The 15749-nt window shown below is 39.4% G+C and overlaps 1 protein-coding gene across 4 annotated transcripts in view; it reads right to left on the reverse strand.

Moving 5' to 3' along the window:
* The window catches only part of LOC122796547 (collagen alpha-1(XV) chain-like), a 1635928-nt gene that overhangs the window by 269995 nt on the left and 1350184 nt on the right, over positions 1-15749 (reverse strand). For all 4 annotated transcript variants that reach the window (XM_044065114.1, XM_044065113.1, XM_044065111.1 and 1 more), the window contains 2 exons: positions 8525-8614; positions 7863-7912 (listed from right to left, as the gene is read on the reverse strand). In XM_044065114.1, the coding sequence (XP_043921049.1) occupies positions 7863-7912; positions 8525-8614 (140 nt within the window). The remainder of the gene's footprint in view (positions 1-7862; positions 7913-8524; positions 8615-15749) is intronic.

Here is a 15749-nt window from a genome sequence, read left to right on the forward strand (position 1 = left end):
GGTTTCCTTACTGGAGGGTGGGGGTGGGATGTGGATGTCAAGGGTGATTTGCTTATGGTCAGACCTGACTGATGAGGGGGTGACCACTGGTGTGGAGCATCTATCTCCCATGTTGGTAATGACCAGGTCAAGGATATTGGAGCCCCTGGTGGGACAATGGATTAGTTGATCCAGGGCGCTGGAATTTATGAATTTCAAGAACCGTTGGGAAAAGGTGTTGGTACCCTAGTAGTTTTCCAAGTTAATGGCAGGGTAGTTGAAATCACCCAGTATTAGGGTGTTTGGTTGTATCTTAAGATTTTCCAGTATGTTTAGAAAAGTGTAGTGAGAATCTTGGGGCATGGTGGGGGATCTGTAGCAAACTACAATTTGGATTGCAGTCTTACCTAGTATTAGTTGCACCTGGAGAATTTCAGATGCATTGTGTTGGGCAACTAGCCGGGAGGTGTGAATATCCTTGGTGAATATGGACACTCCTCCACCTTTAGAATTTCGGTCTTGGTTTTGTGGCCGAAAAGTGTGGTTAAGAGTTGTAGCCTGGTATTGCAGGGGTGCTCTCTGGAGCCTTGAACTAGGTCTCAGTTACTGCACAGATATCGATGTTCTCCATTTTTAGGAGTGCCTCGAGAGAGAGCATTTTGAGACTTCTAGCATTGAGTAGCATTACCTTCAGATTTTGCATGCTTGTATCTGTTACGGTGGTGGTTTTGTCCTTTAAACCTTGCCTAAAAGAGGCACTATAGGGGTGGCAAGAGCTTTAGCCAGTAACCTGAATCCCAGGGGTGACAGGTGCAGACCATCTCCAGCAAAGCATTGTGGTTTGTCGATCATGTCTTCCCAGGCAGAAAGATACTGGATCCCCTTTGAATGACACCAAAAGCTTAGCCAATTGTTGAACTCAATCATTTTGTCCTTATACTGTGGTATCATTCTGGGCGAAGGCAGGATGCTACTCAGGGCTAGGGTCATACCTGCCTGGGCCACATTATCCAAGAGCTCTTCCATGTCCCTTTTCATGTAGTCCAGGGAGGTATGTCTCAAGTCATTCACTCCAACATGGACAATGACAGAGTCGTATTTGTACTTGTTGTGGAGTGACTTGAATGCATGTGTTACATGGTTGATCCTGGCACCCGACAGGCAGCTGACTGTAATTTTCTCCTTATTCAGCCTGGTGAATGGGAAATCAGTGTGCCTGACTATAGAGTCACCTATGACTAAAGTGTTGGGTACATTGTCTTGCCTTAGGGGCTGTTGTTGGGTGGCACACTGGTGTTGTGAGCTATGTGTCATCGCCTGAAAGGCAGGCCTTCCCGAAGAGGGATGGGAGCCCGGAACTGAGCAAGACACCCTCAGAACCGGGGTCACACCCTGCACCACCAAGCCTGCCCCCAAAAGAGGAGCCTCAATAGGAATTGGTGCCGGCAGGGGCCCTGGCACCGAGGACGCAACCATATATACACTCGGGACTGTACTCAACACTGAAGAGCTCACCTCCCAATCTCAGGCCTGAGGAAGACCTGGCTCTGAACAAGTTGAAGGCCTAAGGGTCTGTCCTGGGGCACTGTGAGATTAACTAGTGGCACCAAGGATGTGGATACCAAAAGAGGCACCGGATTAGAAGACTTTGATACCTGCAAAGAGGTCAAAGGGGGAGAGTAGGATGGAGTCCGTGGAGGAACGGTCCCAAGTCCAGCATGTGGTTGGGTCATAGTAGGCATAGGAATCCCTCTTGCTGTGAAAAACTAGTCCACAAGGTGCACAACATCAAATTCAGAAAGGCTCCTGGTTGATCTAGTGGATATCCCTGACAGGGACTCTGGCCATTCAAGGAAAGGGCTATATATATCTGAATATCCCAGAAAGGGGTACACTGATGGGGAGTATAAGGTCCATGGAGTCCAACAGCACCACTGTCTCGAGTTTGGAGACAGGGAGTGGAGCATCCATGGTAGCCATGGGTACCGAAGGCAGACTCGGTGCCGAGACGATAGTCGGTACCAAAAGGGGGGTGGCAGTGATCATTGGTGGCTCAGTAATAAATGTAGTCATAGTCAGTGGTAATGGAGACAATCTCGGAGCTGAGACAGCACTCGGCACCAAAGAGGGTGAGATAATTGGTGGTGTGGATAGTGCCGTAGATGTTACTAGCGACAAAACAGGCGTCGAGAAAGAAGGAACAGTAGGTGGAATCGAGGCCGGTGTCAAAGAGACTGGCTGCGGCTCTGATGACAATTTTGGCATCTTAGGCTTAGGCGGCTTATCCAACACATCAGACGGTGAAGCAAGCAATGAGAGTGAGGTCTCTTTCTCTTTTTTAGGAGGGGGTGAACCCTCCGATGCAAAAAGAGCCTCTGAAAAGGGCAACCTAAGGAGGCCCTTCAGAAATAACTTATTTTTTTGTTCATTTATGGTACGGTTACTAAATCCTTGGCAGAGAGAACACGGTGGATGCACTGAGAGATTTGGCACTCCCATACAGTACACACAATCATTATGTAAGTCACAATTTGGCATTTTCCTAGAACATTTCAGGCAATGTTTGAAGCCTGATGTTCCCTTCTTCTCAGACATACTAAGCAGTCAAATAAAATAGCAAAGAGAAAAACTTTATATAGATAAAGATATATGTATATATATATATATATATATATATATATATATATATATATATCCATTAGGCATGAGCATACTTATGCAAAAGTGCTTTTCACCGAAGAAACACTTTCGCGTAAGTATGCCTGTTGCCGAGGCCGTACTACAGTGCGGATAAGAAAAACTTCCCTTTTCCCCACTGTAGTGCAGTCTTGGAGGGAGAATATTAAAGTAGGGGGTGTGGGGGCACAGCCCCCCACATGGGGGGGTGCAGGGGGCAAAGTCCCCCTGCAAAAACGTAAATGTAGTAGTTTTTTTTTTTTTTTATTGACATGCTTTAACGAAAGCACTTTTTCGGTTAAAGCGCTTTCATTAAAGTGTGTTCGGTGGTTATAGATTCGGACGTTTGATCATTCGATCAAATGTCCTAGATCCATATATATATATATATATATATATATATATATATATATATATATATACATATATATATATATATATATATATATATATATATATATATATATATATATATATATTTTTTTTTTTGGAATAAGGAAGAAAGGGAGGAATACCAGCAGTGGTATATAAGGATTACCACAAGGGTAGGGAGAAAGGCTGTAGCAACAATGATACTAAAGTTACCGAAAGGTAAATAGGGAAGAAGGCTGAATGTAAAAGGGAAAGACTAGTGACAGTGAAAGCTAGACAAAGGGATGAAGAAATATAAGTAATTACTTCCAAAACTCTAGTAAAATATCAAACAAGTTCAACTTAGCTGAGAGCAGGCTCGGACACGGCTTTACGGCTACATGGCAAACAAGATATGAGGTAACAGGGAGAAGGGCATTATGGGTAAAAGCTTAGCTTGAGAGTTTTTGGCTGGCGCAAGCTTGGTATAAGGCCGGCTCGGTTCCGAGGATGGAACCGACAACCCATCGGTGATGAATGGGATGAAGATTAAGAACATCAGATGAAAGGATTTCCTTTGAATTACTTCTGATGGGGACAAATAAAGAAAGAAAAAGCTGTTAAGCAATAAAATAAAAATCAGTGTTCAAAGACCTGAGAAATGGCCAGTATGTTGTGCAGCTCAGATTACCATAGTAACACCTCACTGGTCATATTGTCTTCATTGAATAAGTCCTATTTTTCAAAAAGATTTTATTGTCAACTCATTAATCTGCTCTGAACAGAAGATTTTTCCCAAAAGAAATAGTACTGAAGCCAGTGCTAGCTTCTTGTTTAGGAATATAGGAACAATACTTTAAGATGTTTAACTATAAGTACCTTTAAGTAAATACACTTAATAGTTCTGTGTTGGATGTCAAAAGCCTTGCTGAAACCTAAGCAAGTTCCTGTTTCTCCTAATGATCCATCACACTAGCAAATCGAGTTCAAAAAAGTGATTTGATTCCTCCAGTATTACTTCTCTCCATTAAAATTGTAGTCTTAACATTCAGAGTACAGGGTGCTCCATATTAACTTGTCTGAAATGGCATCCTTGGCATTAATCTTCAGTAGGATGGTATGTAGCTGACTCACTCCTTTGGATCTTATGAAGAAAGGATATCCCTGTTGTCCTTTACACATCTAAGCACCCTCATTGTCTTTACATATTTATTTGTTTGTTTGTTTGCCTATTTGTTTACTTATTTCATTCTTTGTTAAGTGGGCTACAAAACTGGACCTTTTCCAAGTTCTACTTGGGTAAGTATGTGAATATTGCTACATGAATTTTACACAGCACCTTTGTCAGCTTTCCCAGCCTTTTCTGTCTCTCCCCTGCACAGCTTTATCCACTTTTAGATTTCTAAACCTTCTCAGAGATGTTGCTATTTGTGAATGGACTCGTATATGCCTCTTGCTTTGCATAGATTCAGAGATGCCTCTCCTGCCCCTTCCATATGTTGCATTGTGAAAAAAGAAATGAAGTGGCTGTTAGGAAGCCAGATTTTATTTCCTTCTTTTATCTTTTTTTTTCTTTCTTTCTGTTTTTTTTTTTTTTTTTTTTTACAAAGGTATTAAGTTATTTTCTGAACTCACTCCATGCCAAAAAACCCCCAAAAAACAGATGATCCTTTTTGTTCTTCATCCTGCTGGTCACTAAACTTCCTGGAGGTGAAAGCCAGCCATCGCAGGAACATCATCCTGGTGGATTATGGGAACAAAAACTTTCTTTAATGATTTAAATACTGTCTTATCTGTAATTGAGCAGTGAACACACTTCCAAAGCAGGCCATACAATACTGGTAGCAGATCCTTGCACTGCTTGAGAGGCCTGCAGTGCTACCTTAAGAGTCAGCTAGTGTTGTTCCTACTTGCTGGCAGGTGTTGCAAACAGTGAAGTCTCAATGCAATCCTTCTCCTAGGATAGTAAAGCAAACTTCAGTCACTTACTCCACCCTTTTGACTGAGTACTCCAACTCTCAAGTCTGTTAACTGAACTCAGTACGTGTGAAGTGCACTCAAAGCTTTTCCCTTGTTTTGCAAAAATCATCCAGCTGCTGGACATCTTTTTTCTTGTTGTTCACTCAGGCTCATTGCTCCTATGCATTTTCCTCAAAGCTTTTTTCCACTATCTGTCCCTTTTCAATTATACATATCAAAAAATGCATTGTCTCCCTAGTGTTCCCCAGCAGCTATTATTTATTATACTCACACTTTTGAGTCACTCATATTGTCTCTTAGGAACCCTAATTTCCATTTCACCTGCACTTCCTTGAAAATAGTAAATTGGATATAACCAATGTTATGTTTCTTACCATATTCATAGGATCATAAGAAGTTACTAGGCTATTGGCCCTGAGGCTCTTACAAGCCTAGCCAAGAATTTAGCCGATGTTTCGACAAGTCAGCACCTGATGCTCCAGTCCAGCAGGGACACAGGTGGAATCCCAGGGGTGTGTTTTCTGTTCCCCATCCAGTTACACAAAGCATTTATTGCTCTTATAAACTTAAAAAGTTGCTAGAATTACAAATTTTGCATTACCATGCATTTTCTGAAAGATATGAAGTTTGAAATGTAAACATCTGTCAACGATTTCTGAAGAAGTTGTTACAAAAGCAGCAATTAAAAGTTTATTACGCTAAGGTTCCTGGTTTCTTGGTTCGGTTTTCTGCACTGTTTGACAATTTTTGTGTTCTAAGTTACTAGGCTATTGGCCCTGAGGCTCTTACAAGCCTAGCCAAGAATTTAGCCCATGTTCCAACCAGTCAGCATCTGATGGCCCTGTCCAGCAGGGACACAGGTGGAATCCCATGGGTGTGTTTTCTGTTCCCCATCCAGTTATACTTAAAGCACTTATTGCTCTTATAAACTTAAAAAGTTGTTAGAATTACAAGTTTTAAATTGCCATGCATTTTCTGAAAGATATGAAGTTTGAAACTTAAATGTCTGTCTTTATTTAATGATTTCAGTCCTCAACAATTTGCCAGAAAATGGCAAAAGTTTATGTGGAACATACCAAAATATGAGGCAAAAATGTGGACATTCTATGAAATTCTGGAGAGTTGGGAAGTATAAATAAGAGCTTAAAGAAGACCCATTTATTTAGAAACTGTGATGACATCAGAAATACTTTTATGACCTATGCAATAAGTGCTTTAAGCAGTCAGCAATGTGTATTATAGGTGTAATATAGGGCATGACACATTACAGACATACTGCCCTGTCAGGAGATAGCATATGAGTCTGAGATAGATGACACTGTTTTGGGATGTGGCTTCTGCTATTTCATTTAAAGGCAGCTTATTGCTACACTGTTTCAAAAGAACATGACAGCTGTCTTATTTTTGCTTGTTTCCTCCATATGTGTAAAACTGTGATTAGCAAAGGGTAACACAGGATGTGGAATTTCTACAAACGTGACTTCTACTGCTAATTAGTTAAAAAATAATGCATGGTTATGGTAATTTTCTAAGATATGTCTGATATAATATACTCCATAGCTTTACATAAGTGGCTGTTACCCGTGTCCATGGTTGGGATATCCTTGTGTAACAGCATTATGATGGCTGTTTTCTAGGGAATGTTACCAGTGGTGATGTTTAGATTAATGAGGGTAGGCAGGGGTTATGTTGCCTGGTATTTCGCCTGACTCATGGATGAGATGATCTTAATTTTTGAGAGGCCTGCGATGACTTGTTCCGTAGTGATTATAGGATATGGTTAGGAATATAGAATCAGTGGAACAGTTATAACTGTAGGTGGAGTAAAATTTGCACTAAATTTGTAAGCTAGGACATTAGCTATTTCCTTTGGGTCAGAGTGTGCAGTATTATTATGAAATAGCTCCATAGCTAAAGGGTAGTTCTTAACTTCAGTGATTATTTGGAACTTTCACAAAAAATATGAGATCATAGTTGTTTATAAGTGTAATACCTACTCAGTCTTCACTAGGTTCTCGTATTCATAGACTTTTATAAGCTGGATCCAACAGTTTTTCACACACTGTATTATTAAACTTCCCATATACCTCTCTCAGGAGAGAGAGGTTGCTATATATAAATCAGATTTAATACAATAGTTTTGGGATAATCTGAAAATCTGAAATCGTAAATGCATAAATGAATTCACAGGGGAAAAAGATGAGTGAAAGAACCAAGAAAACATCAAAATTAAAAGGAAAGATCTAAAAATGGAGAACAGGAGACACATTTAGGAGAGGGGGGATGAACTGTTTACATCAGCTAGAAAATGTGGATTCTCCCACCAGAAGAACAGTGCATATGGGCACATATTTATATTCATATACGTATGTACGTGTACATCTGCCATTTGCTCATAATTTTAGGATACAGCTTACAGTTCAGAAATGCAAGAAAAATATGATCAATGTACCAGGTTCTAATCCACCCTGTATAAAATGTAATACTTGGTTTATTGTAAAGTTTAAATGTTGCTTTTGTTTGCTGATTAGCAATAGTAATAAAGAATCCCTAACTTTATCCAATTACTGTCTTAGACATTCCTTTAAATAGCACTGAGGCAAACATGATGAAAACATCCTTAAAGTTCATACACAATTGCATAGTTTACTTTTGCCTTCATCATGAAATTCCTTTATTTGCCCACTTCCCCAAGTGACTAAGCAATTTTCTAGGAATTCATCTTAATATTTAGCATCATTATTCCTGAATTACACGATAACAATCCAACAAGAGTATACTTGGAGATGTAGATTACCATACACATAAAAGGAAATGAAGTATATCAGCCATTTTTGTTAGGACAGGAAACAGCGTGACTTCAACTTTCTACTTACCTTTACGCCATTATTGTAGTTGCCAAAGTAAGGAATGTTCACTGATTGACCTGAAAGAAATCCAAATGTGCACTTTTAAATGTGTCATGATTTTCAGTGTTGTCACTAAAGCACGATTTCACAAGATAATTGTAATTAACATCTGAGCACAGATATCAGGTACAAAGTATAATAAGAAAAAGTACGCTGTTAAATAAGGGCATCAAGTAACATTTGTGAAAACTGACGTTGTGTTTGAGCATATCTGTGTACAGTTTAATCATTCATTCATTCATTCATTCCTTCATTCATTCCTTCATTCATTCCTTCCTTCATTCATTCATTCATTCATTCATTCAAATAGTCATTATTTGATTATCCACTTAATCAAGTCCAATGAGTCTGGGGGGGGGGACATGTCAGAATTTTGTTTACAGACTGCCCAACTAAATTAAGGATGTCTGGCAACCCTGGTTGGTACCTTTGTCATGATTACTTCCTCTGTCTTTTACCCAGTGAGTGCTAGAACAGGTTACAGCTTTCCAGCAACCCTAAATCAGATTATTCAAGTAGTCAGAAAATTGATGAATTAATGTAGAAATTGACTGTCAGAATATTTTTTTTCTCAAAACACAATCAAGAATGAGTTTAAAACAACAAATTTCAAAGGATGTTTCTCATACCTGGTAGTCCTGGAAGGCCCCTTTCTCCTTTTTCACCTTTGTTACCTAAAGTACCTGGCAATCCCATTGAACCTTTTTCTCCCTTCAGACCTAAATAAATAAATAAAATACATTACTTGCCTACCATTGGTAATTCAGAACATTTAATTTATTTTTTCTTCTGTCTGTGCAAGCAATTTTTTGGGAGTTGCTGAATATGCATATTATTTTGGTCCAAGATGGTGGACAAAGCTAGTGTTAAGGGTTTGTGACTGACCAAGTTTGCAGATGACTGCAAACATGATGCCACATGATAAACTCTCCAGAGAACACCAAGATCCTCCAGGTAGGCCTGTCCTAAACAACTGGTGCCCAGTCCATCTACTATAAATGCCAAGAAGTTTATATCATATCCTTCAGCAAGCATGACTACTCTTGAAACTGCCACATTGACAGCCCCTGAAAATGAATTCCATAGTTAGGGATATGGGAGCCTATATCAACAATCTGGTAATTAGGGATCTGGGAACCTGTATCAAAAATGAACTATCATTTGATCATCACATATCCACTGTTGTAAGGAAGTCCTTTTTCATTACATAGCTTAAATCTAAAGGTAATGCATCCATATCTGGGGCTGTAATTGCTCCACTCTATTCTGCAATCATTAGGCTGATGATTGAGTATAATGCCCCTTTTGGTATACACCCATCCAAACACTTGTCACAACTGTAATGACCATAGTGCTTCCTCATTAAAAAAACAGTCAAGGGCATGCATCATAAAAACTATGCAGACCAACTCAAAGTCTTGTCCAATGGTGTCATAAACACATCTCAAGGGATCTCACTTTCTCTTGCAAAATAAATAGAACAAAGTTGGAGGAGATAGGCTTGCATACCACCAACATATCTCTTAGCTGCCTCTGAGCTGACAAAACATGCATGATGTATCATCTTATTTTTAGCACCTTTACTGAATTATCACTTAAGACATAGGCAAATATGCATTTATATACAAGAAAACAAACCATCTTAACATGTTCACTGTTACAAACATTCCATATCACATACATGCTTTTATACAATTATCATCAATCCAGCAATGCATAAATTGCTCAATTCCTGCCTTCCCTTAAACCTCACTCATCCTCCAAAACATTATTCTACATGTATCATTCCTATAATTTCCATTTTTTCTATGGATAGTGTACTGTTCAATAGAACTGTCTTTCACTCCACATAAACAAAGCACTTTTTCTAATTTATTCAAATGTAATTTAGAGGAATACATGGGTAACTACATATTCACTTATGGTTTAGCACCCTTGAACTTCATGGATAGGGGAAACGTGCAAATGTCTCAACATATTGTTTGGCCTATCTTTAGATTATTTTTATGAAAAATATAAGGGATAAAAACTGCTATGGCAATGTAAAGTTAGGCTGTTTAAAATCTTCACAGATCAACAGCCTAGTAAGTACCCATGAAGTTCTGACAGGAAGCAAAGTAACTCTGATAATGGCAATACTAGTGTGCAACCAGCAACTAAAAATGTTAGAAAAGAAATCAACTCAGCGATTCAGAAACAACTCCATCGTAGATGGTAACAGCTGCTACCAAAGGCACTGTACCTGTGATTGCAGAAAATGTGATTCAGAGACATATAGATGCAGAGGAAAGACCTCATTATTAGCTAATTTGTATGTCTTTGAATTGCCCAGAACTACCTAAGGTGCAAACTGGCATTTTCCTAGAGTAAGCACCTCAAGCAGCCCATGCATTGCATTCACACAGACAACCCCTTCACTCTTCTGTTTACACATGCACACATTCAAACACAGACTGGCATACCTATTTCCTGTCTCTGTGTTGACAAAATGTACCTGACGAATCATGTTATACAATTATCATCAATTCAGCATTACACAAATTGTTCAATTTCTGCCTTTCCTTAAAGCTCACCCCTTCAAAACATTATTCTGCACATATTATTTCCATAATTTCCAATTTGTCTATGTGCTTTGCTCCTACCCTTCTCTAAAGATCTCAATTCAAGTTCTTTTACCTCTGATAAAATATTCATTACTTCAAGTACAGTTGGTTTAGACTTTGATTTCCATTTCCTAATAATTGCTTTTGGCAGCCAAAAGAATTAAACTTAACAAGGCCTTACTATGCCTAGACAATTCATATCCTGTATCCTAGTTCAAAAATAATTTCTTTACCTATATCCATTTGTTCACCCAATATTTCTGACAGAGATCTCTGTAGGGGAATTTTTAAAGACTGCCAACTCAGTACACAGTGAACACATTTCCAGTTTCCACTTTCTTCCCCATCACACCTCCAACATTTGCCATCTACCTGAAGAAAAATTCTTTGGAATCTGCTTCGGGTACAAAAATACCTATGCAATCACTTCCAAGCAAAACTCCTAAATTTTCTTGACTTTGTTACATATTTTGGAGCCATACATATGTACTCCCATTGTTTCCTTGTGAATAGCTTATCCAGTCTCTCTTCCCAAATTGTCTTACCTCCTCTGATTGATTCCTATAGTTATTGTGCAATATTTTATATGCCCTATGATGTATCCCTTTTTTAACATCAGCTTCTTTTCTTCATTGAACTAAAAGCATTACCGGAGCAGGTATTTTTCACTTCAGATGACCTTATCCCTTTCTCTTTGCCTATAGTTTAATATCACTCTCTTACAGGGATGGCGGTCTCTAGCCTGCAGTCCATATGTCTTCTTGGCCTCTTCCCATTCTATTACTTTTCCCTCTCTAGTTCTTTGCAACCAATACCTTGGTTCCTGATGTATCATCTTATTTTGAAGTCTGGTTCATAAACAGGGCCGGTGTTAGCATTTTGGGGGCCCCCAGCAGATGTCAAGTTGGGGGCCACCTGGGCACTTCAAGTCTACGTATCACCTTGTCACCGCCATCCTTCCTAAGCAACATTTTAGCTCATGCTGCAAACTTTAGTAGTATTACATACAGACTGATCTGTAGCTACAATACTCTTATATTACAACTGGCCTGTGTACCACACTATGTTGGATCATTTCACAAAGGGATAGTCACAGTTACTGGCATTTAGTTGCAACAATGATATGTTGCAGCAACTTTATATACAGGTCTGGATTTAGGTAAAATGGCACCTTAGACATATGGTTTCAGCACCCTCCCATATACACACATACTCTCCAGTCTCCCCCTGTTTTCCCCTAATCTTGGGCTCCCCATACTACGCACACTACTTTTTTCTTCATTTTCTCTCATTTTGCCTTACTCGTCAGCTTTTTCAAGATGCCATAACTCCCTATATGCTCTGAAGTGCATTTTAAAGATTTTTTTTCCTTTTTACGCAATCTTTTTAACCAATGATGACTTGAACAGAAATTATGATTGCGGAAATAAATTGTGTTGCTGTACAGCTTTAGTTTTCCTTGCATCCTTTCAACACATCTTTCCTGACCAAGTCAGCACAGTAATAACCAATTAGGAAATAACTCAAATAAGCCAGGGCCCAAGAAGCCATAGGGTTATAGATGTTCTGGGATGTATTGCAGAACATTTTCCCAGCTGTTTAATCCAGTGGTGACCTAAATAAAAAAATCACGAGTAAGAAAAGAATTTCAGTCTTATTTTTTTTTTCTTTCAAGAAAGACATACGTTGCACCCAAGACTTAATGTTCAAAGATGACAAAATTATAGCAACAATAAACTACCAAACTAATTGTCTGGATACACAAGTCCTATCTGGGAACTGCCTGCCTCCCTATCCCCCACCCAAAAAAAAAAGACTGCCTAAGCATTGTTCTGGTGTTAGGCTGGAATGAAAGCAGACGTTCAAACTGCCACAGCCATGTATTTCAAGTCACTGCAGACATACATATACATAGCATGCCTCCTCACTCCTCAACCCAGACTGTCAAAGGCAGCTACTTGTATGCATTCCTGAAGTGTGATTGTGAGGAAAGTGAAACAAATAATGACTGCAGTAATGTACTCTGCTTTGTTGTTCCCAGACAGTACCCTGCCCCTACACAAGCCATAGTAACCTTCATTGTACACCTCTGAGGTCTATGAGAAAAGTAAAAGAAAATAACAACCATACTTCAGGAATGCATACAAGTAGCTGCCTTTGACAGTTTGGGTTGAGGAGATGTAATAACCACACACCCCTCCCCCACAGATACACATAACCTACAGCAGCTTTCTGTACACACATATCCAAGCAGGGCTGGTTGCAGTTGAAGGCAGAGGCCATTATCAGCTTCATCCTAACAGGGTCATATCACAGCCTGTTCAGGTTAAAGAGCATAATCAGAAAATTAATACATTTTTTCCTCACTTTTCCGCAACCAGCAACAGCTTTTGTGGGTCCCCTACAAAATCAAGGATGATTAAGTGAGGCCCCTGTATCCATTTATATAATATGGGGAATGAGCGCCCTCAGATTCTTAAAAGATCTAAGTGTCTAAATGTTCTGTGACATATTTTATGGCTCACTTTTGAAATATAATTACTTGTTAGCTACATTTTTTACTGATACCCAGAAGAATAATGTATGTGTCCTGGCATTACTGGGTGTGTGCACACAGATAAAAATCACTGATACACACACACACACACACACACACACACACACACACACACACACACACACACACGCACACACACACGCACACACACACGCACACCCACCACACACCCACCACACACACACACACACACACACACACACACACACACACACACACACACACACACACACACACACACACACACGTATAAGCCGTAGCAATACTACTTTTGTACCACTGGTACTGGCACACCTGATCAGTGATGGCTATTTAGCAGTTAATACTCAATTTTATTTACTTCAGTGAGGAGTAATGCAAACCTGTCACTGTCCATGATTTCACAGACCTTTCCTGATTTCGCTCATAATTTTTGTTCTGTCCTTCATAAAAAGTTTGATTTGCTTGTGAATCGTTCAGGACTACAGACACTCAATAAATCCAGACATCAGAGTTTTATACTTAGTGAGCAAAAAAAGGCATGTTGATGCAAAATGTGTTACTCTATTAACTTTTTAATTGAATTAGAGTAATATTTAAAACTTGTTCGTGATTTTGAGCCTTTATTCTAGTATTATTGGTATTGCATGGAACTCTTCTGCGAATAAGTTGGGAGTTATAGTATCTGCTTTTCTGCCAGTATTTATAAAACTCCCTGTACAAGAAAACCATCCTTGAAGATCAGAAGCATCAGCTGTTCTTAAACTCCAAAGTATGCATTGAGATCAGTCATGCTGGGCTCATGATCTCTCTGGTGCTTACCTTGCCTATGTTCATTACCAGTTTTATTATGACAGAGTCATATCATAGCCCTGTTCAGGTTAAACAACCTAATCAGGAAATGAATACACTTTTTCCTCCTCATTTTTCCCCAATCAGCCACAGCTTTTGTGGGGCCCCACGCAGTCAAGGATGATTAGGAGGGCCCTTGCAGCCGTGGGTATTGCAGGTACCTAAAGCTGGGTATGTTGCTAGTTTTAGTGGAGAGAATGTCCACCAGCAGGATTTAACTAAGCCAAGGGCACTATGTCAGTGGTAAAATATTTAATGGAATTGTGAAAGCTGTTGCTTGATAAAACACTGTTACTATACCAAGCTATATCTTTGAATTTTAAAGGAGATACAAATAAAAGTTATTATCCACCTGGTTTATTAAATATGCAAGATTCCTGCACTACTTTTTGTTGTTTTGACAGACATGTTACAAAATATCAAGATAAGATAACTTGCAGTGGGTGGACCCCCCCCCCCAGGAACAGGTGCCCCCCAGTGACCACAGGGTTCGCTGGTGCCTAAAGCCGGCTATGATCACAGATCATTACAGTCAGTCAATAATGCCAGACATTAAAGTTTCTTTCTTCCTATTGTTTGTAAAGTGCATCTTGATACTAGACCTGTTGCTCTATTAACTTTTTAAGTGAGTCCAAGAAATAGTTTAAAACCTTTCCCTGGTGTCATCTAGTCTTCCTCGTTCCTTTGTCCTAAAGCCTTACCATGGCTACATATATGTATGGTTACCAGCCATATACCTGTCAACTACCCCCTATTTTAGAGAATGCTCCTGATGTTGCCTCTTATAAGTACCCTGTTCCTCGTAACTCACAAACCACTGCAGTCAGGGAACAATTCCAGATATTAAGGTTTTATACTTCTTGGAGTGTAAAAAACAAATTATCCTCAAGTTAAGGGTTTGGCTTGATAAGCTACACTCTGTGTTGACAGTACTGGGTTTGAATACTTTATTTTTTTTCCTTTAAAGAGTTAAGATAATATGTTAAGAGTATCCCACATGGCTAGTAGTAGTGCAGTGGACTAAAGCTCTACTAAAGAGCTGTATGTGTGAGTGTCAAGGGTATCATGTTTGAATCTTTTTAAGTGCCTTTAGGGCACAATATAAAGAGCATCCTTGGTGTCTAGTGCTCTCCCCACCCCATCTGTTCATGCTGCAAAACTTGTTATATTAGCCTTTTAAGTATCCTTATGACACAATATAGAGTATCCTCAGTGTCTAGAGTTTCCCCCAAGTCATACCTCTGAACTGTACAGATTTTCATGGAATGTCCAGATTTTTGCCTCATTTTTGGTTTGTTCTTCATAAAATGCGTAGTTTTCTGGTAAATCACTGTGGATTGAAGTAACTAAATAATGGCATGAATTTGAGTTTCAGACTTTATATCCTTCAAAAATGCATGCTAACACAAATCCTTTTATTGTTTCAACTTTTTATGTTTTTAAGAGTATTATTTAAAATTCTTCACTATTTTTCTGGATCTGTCCTCTCATTATTTTAGGCTTTGTCCAGATTTCTTGTGCTAGGAGGTTGAGAAGTATGCCCCCGGTATTGCAGGATTTGTTTATTAGTTTAGGAAAGTGTAGAGGTATGACACACACACACACACACACACACACACACACACACACACACACACAGACATGTACCCACCCCTACACTGCCTATCTCCTAACTAATCCCTTACTGCAACCACCTAGGCAGATACACATACACACACACACACACACACACACACACACACACACACACACACACACACCTGAGGTCACTCATCCCTCTGCCTACAGTAATACATACAGCCACACACGCAGACACAAGCATACACCCCACACTGCTACCTTGCCACTAAACTCCTAGAACGT

Source organism: Protopterus annectens, chromosome 3.part0, assembly GCF_019279795.1.
Source record: "Protopterus annectens isolate FY-2018-M chromosome 3.part0, PAN1.0, whole genome shotgun sequence".
In the NCBI taxonomy this organism is placed as follows: Eukaryota; Metazoa; Chordata; order Ceratodontiformes; family Protopteridae; genus Protopterus; species Protopterus annectens.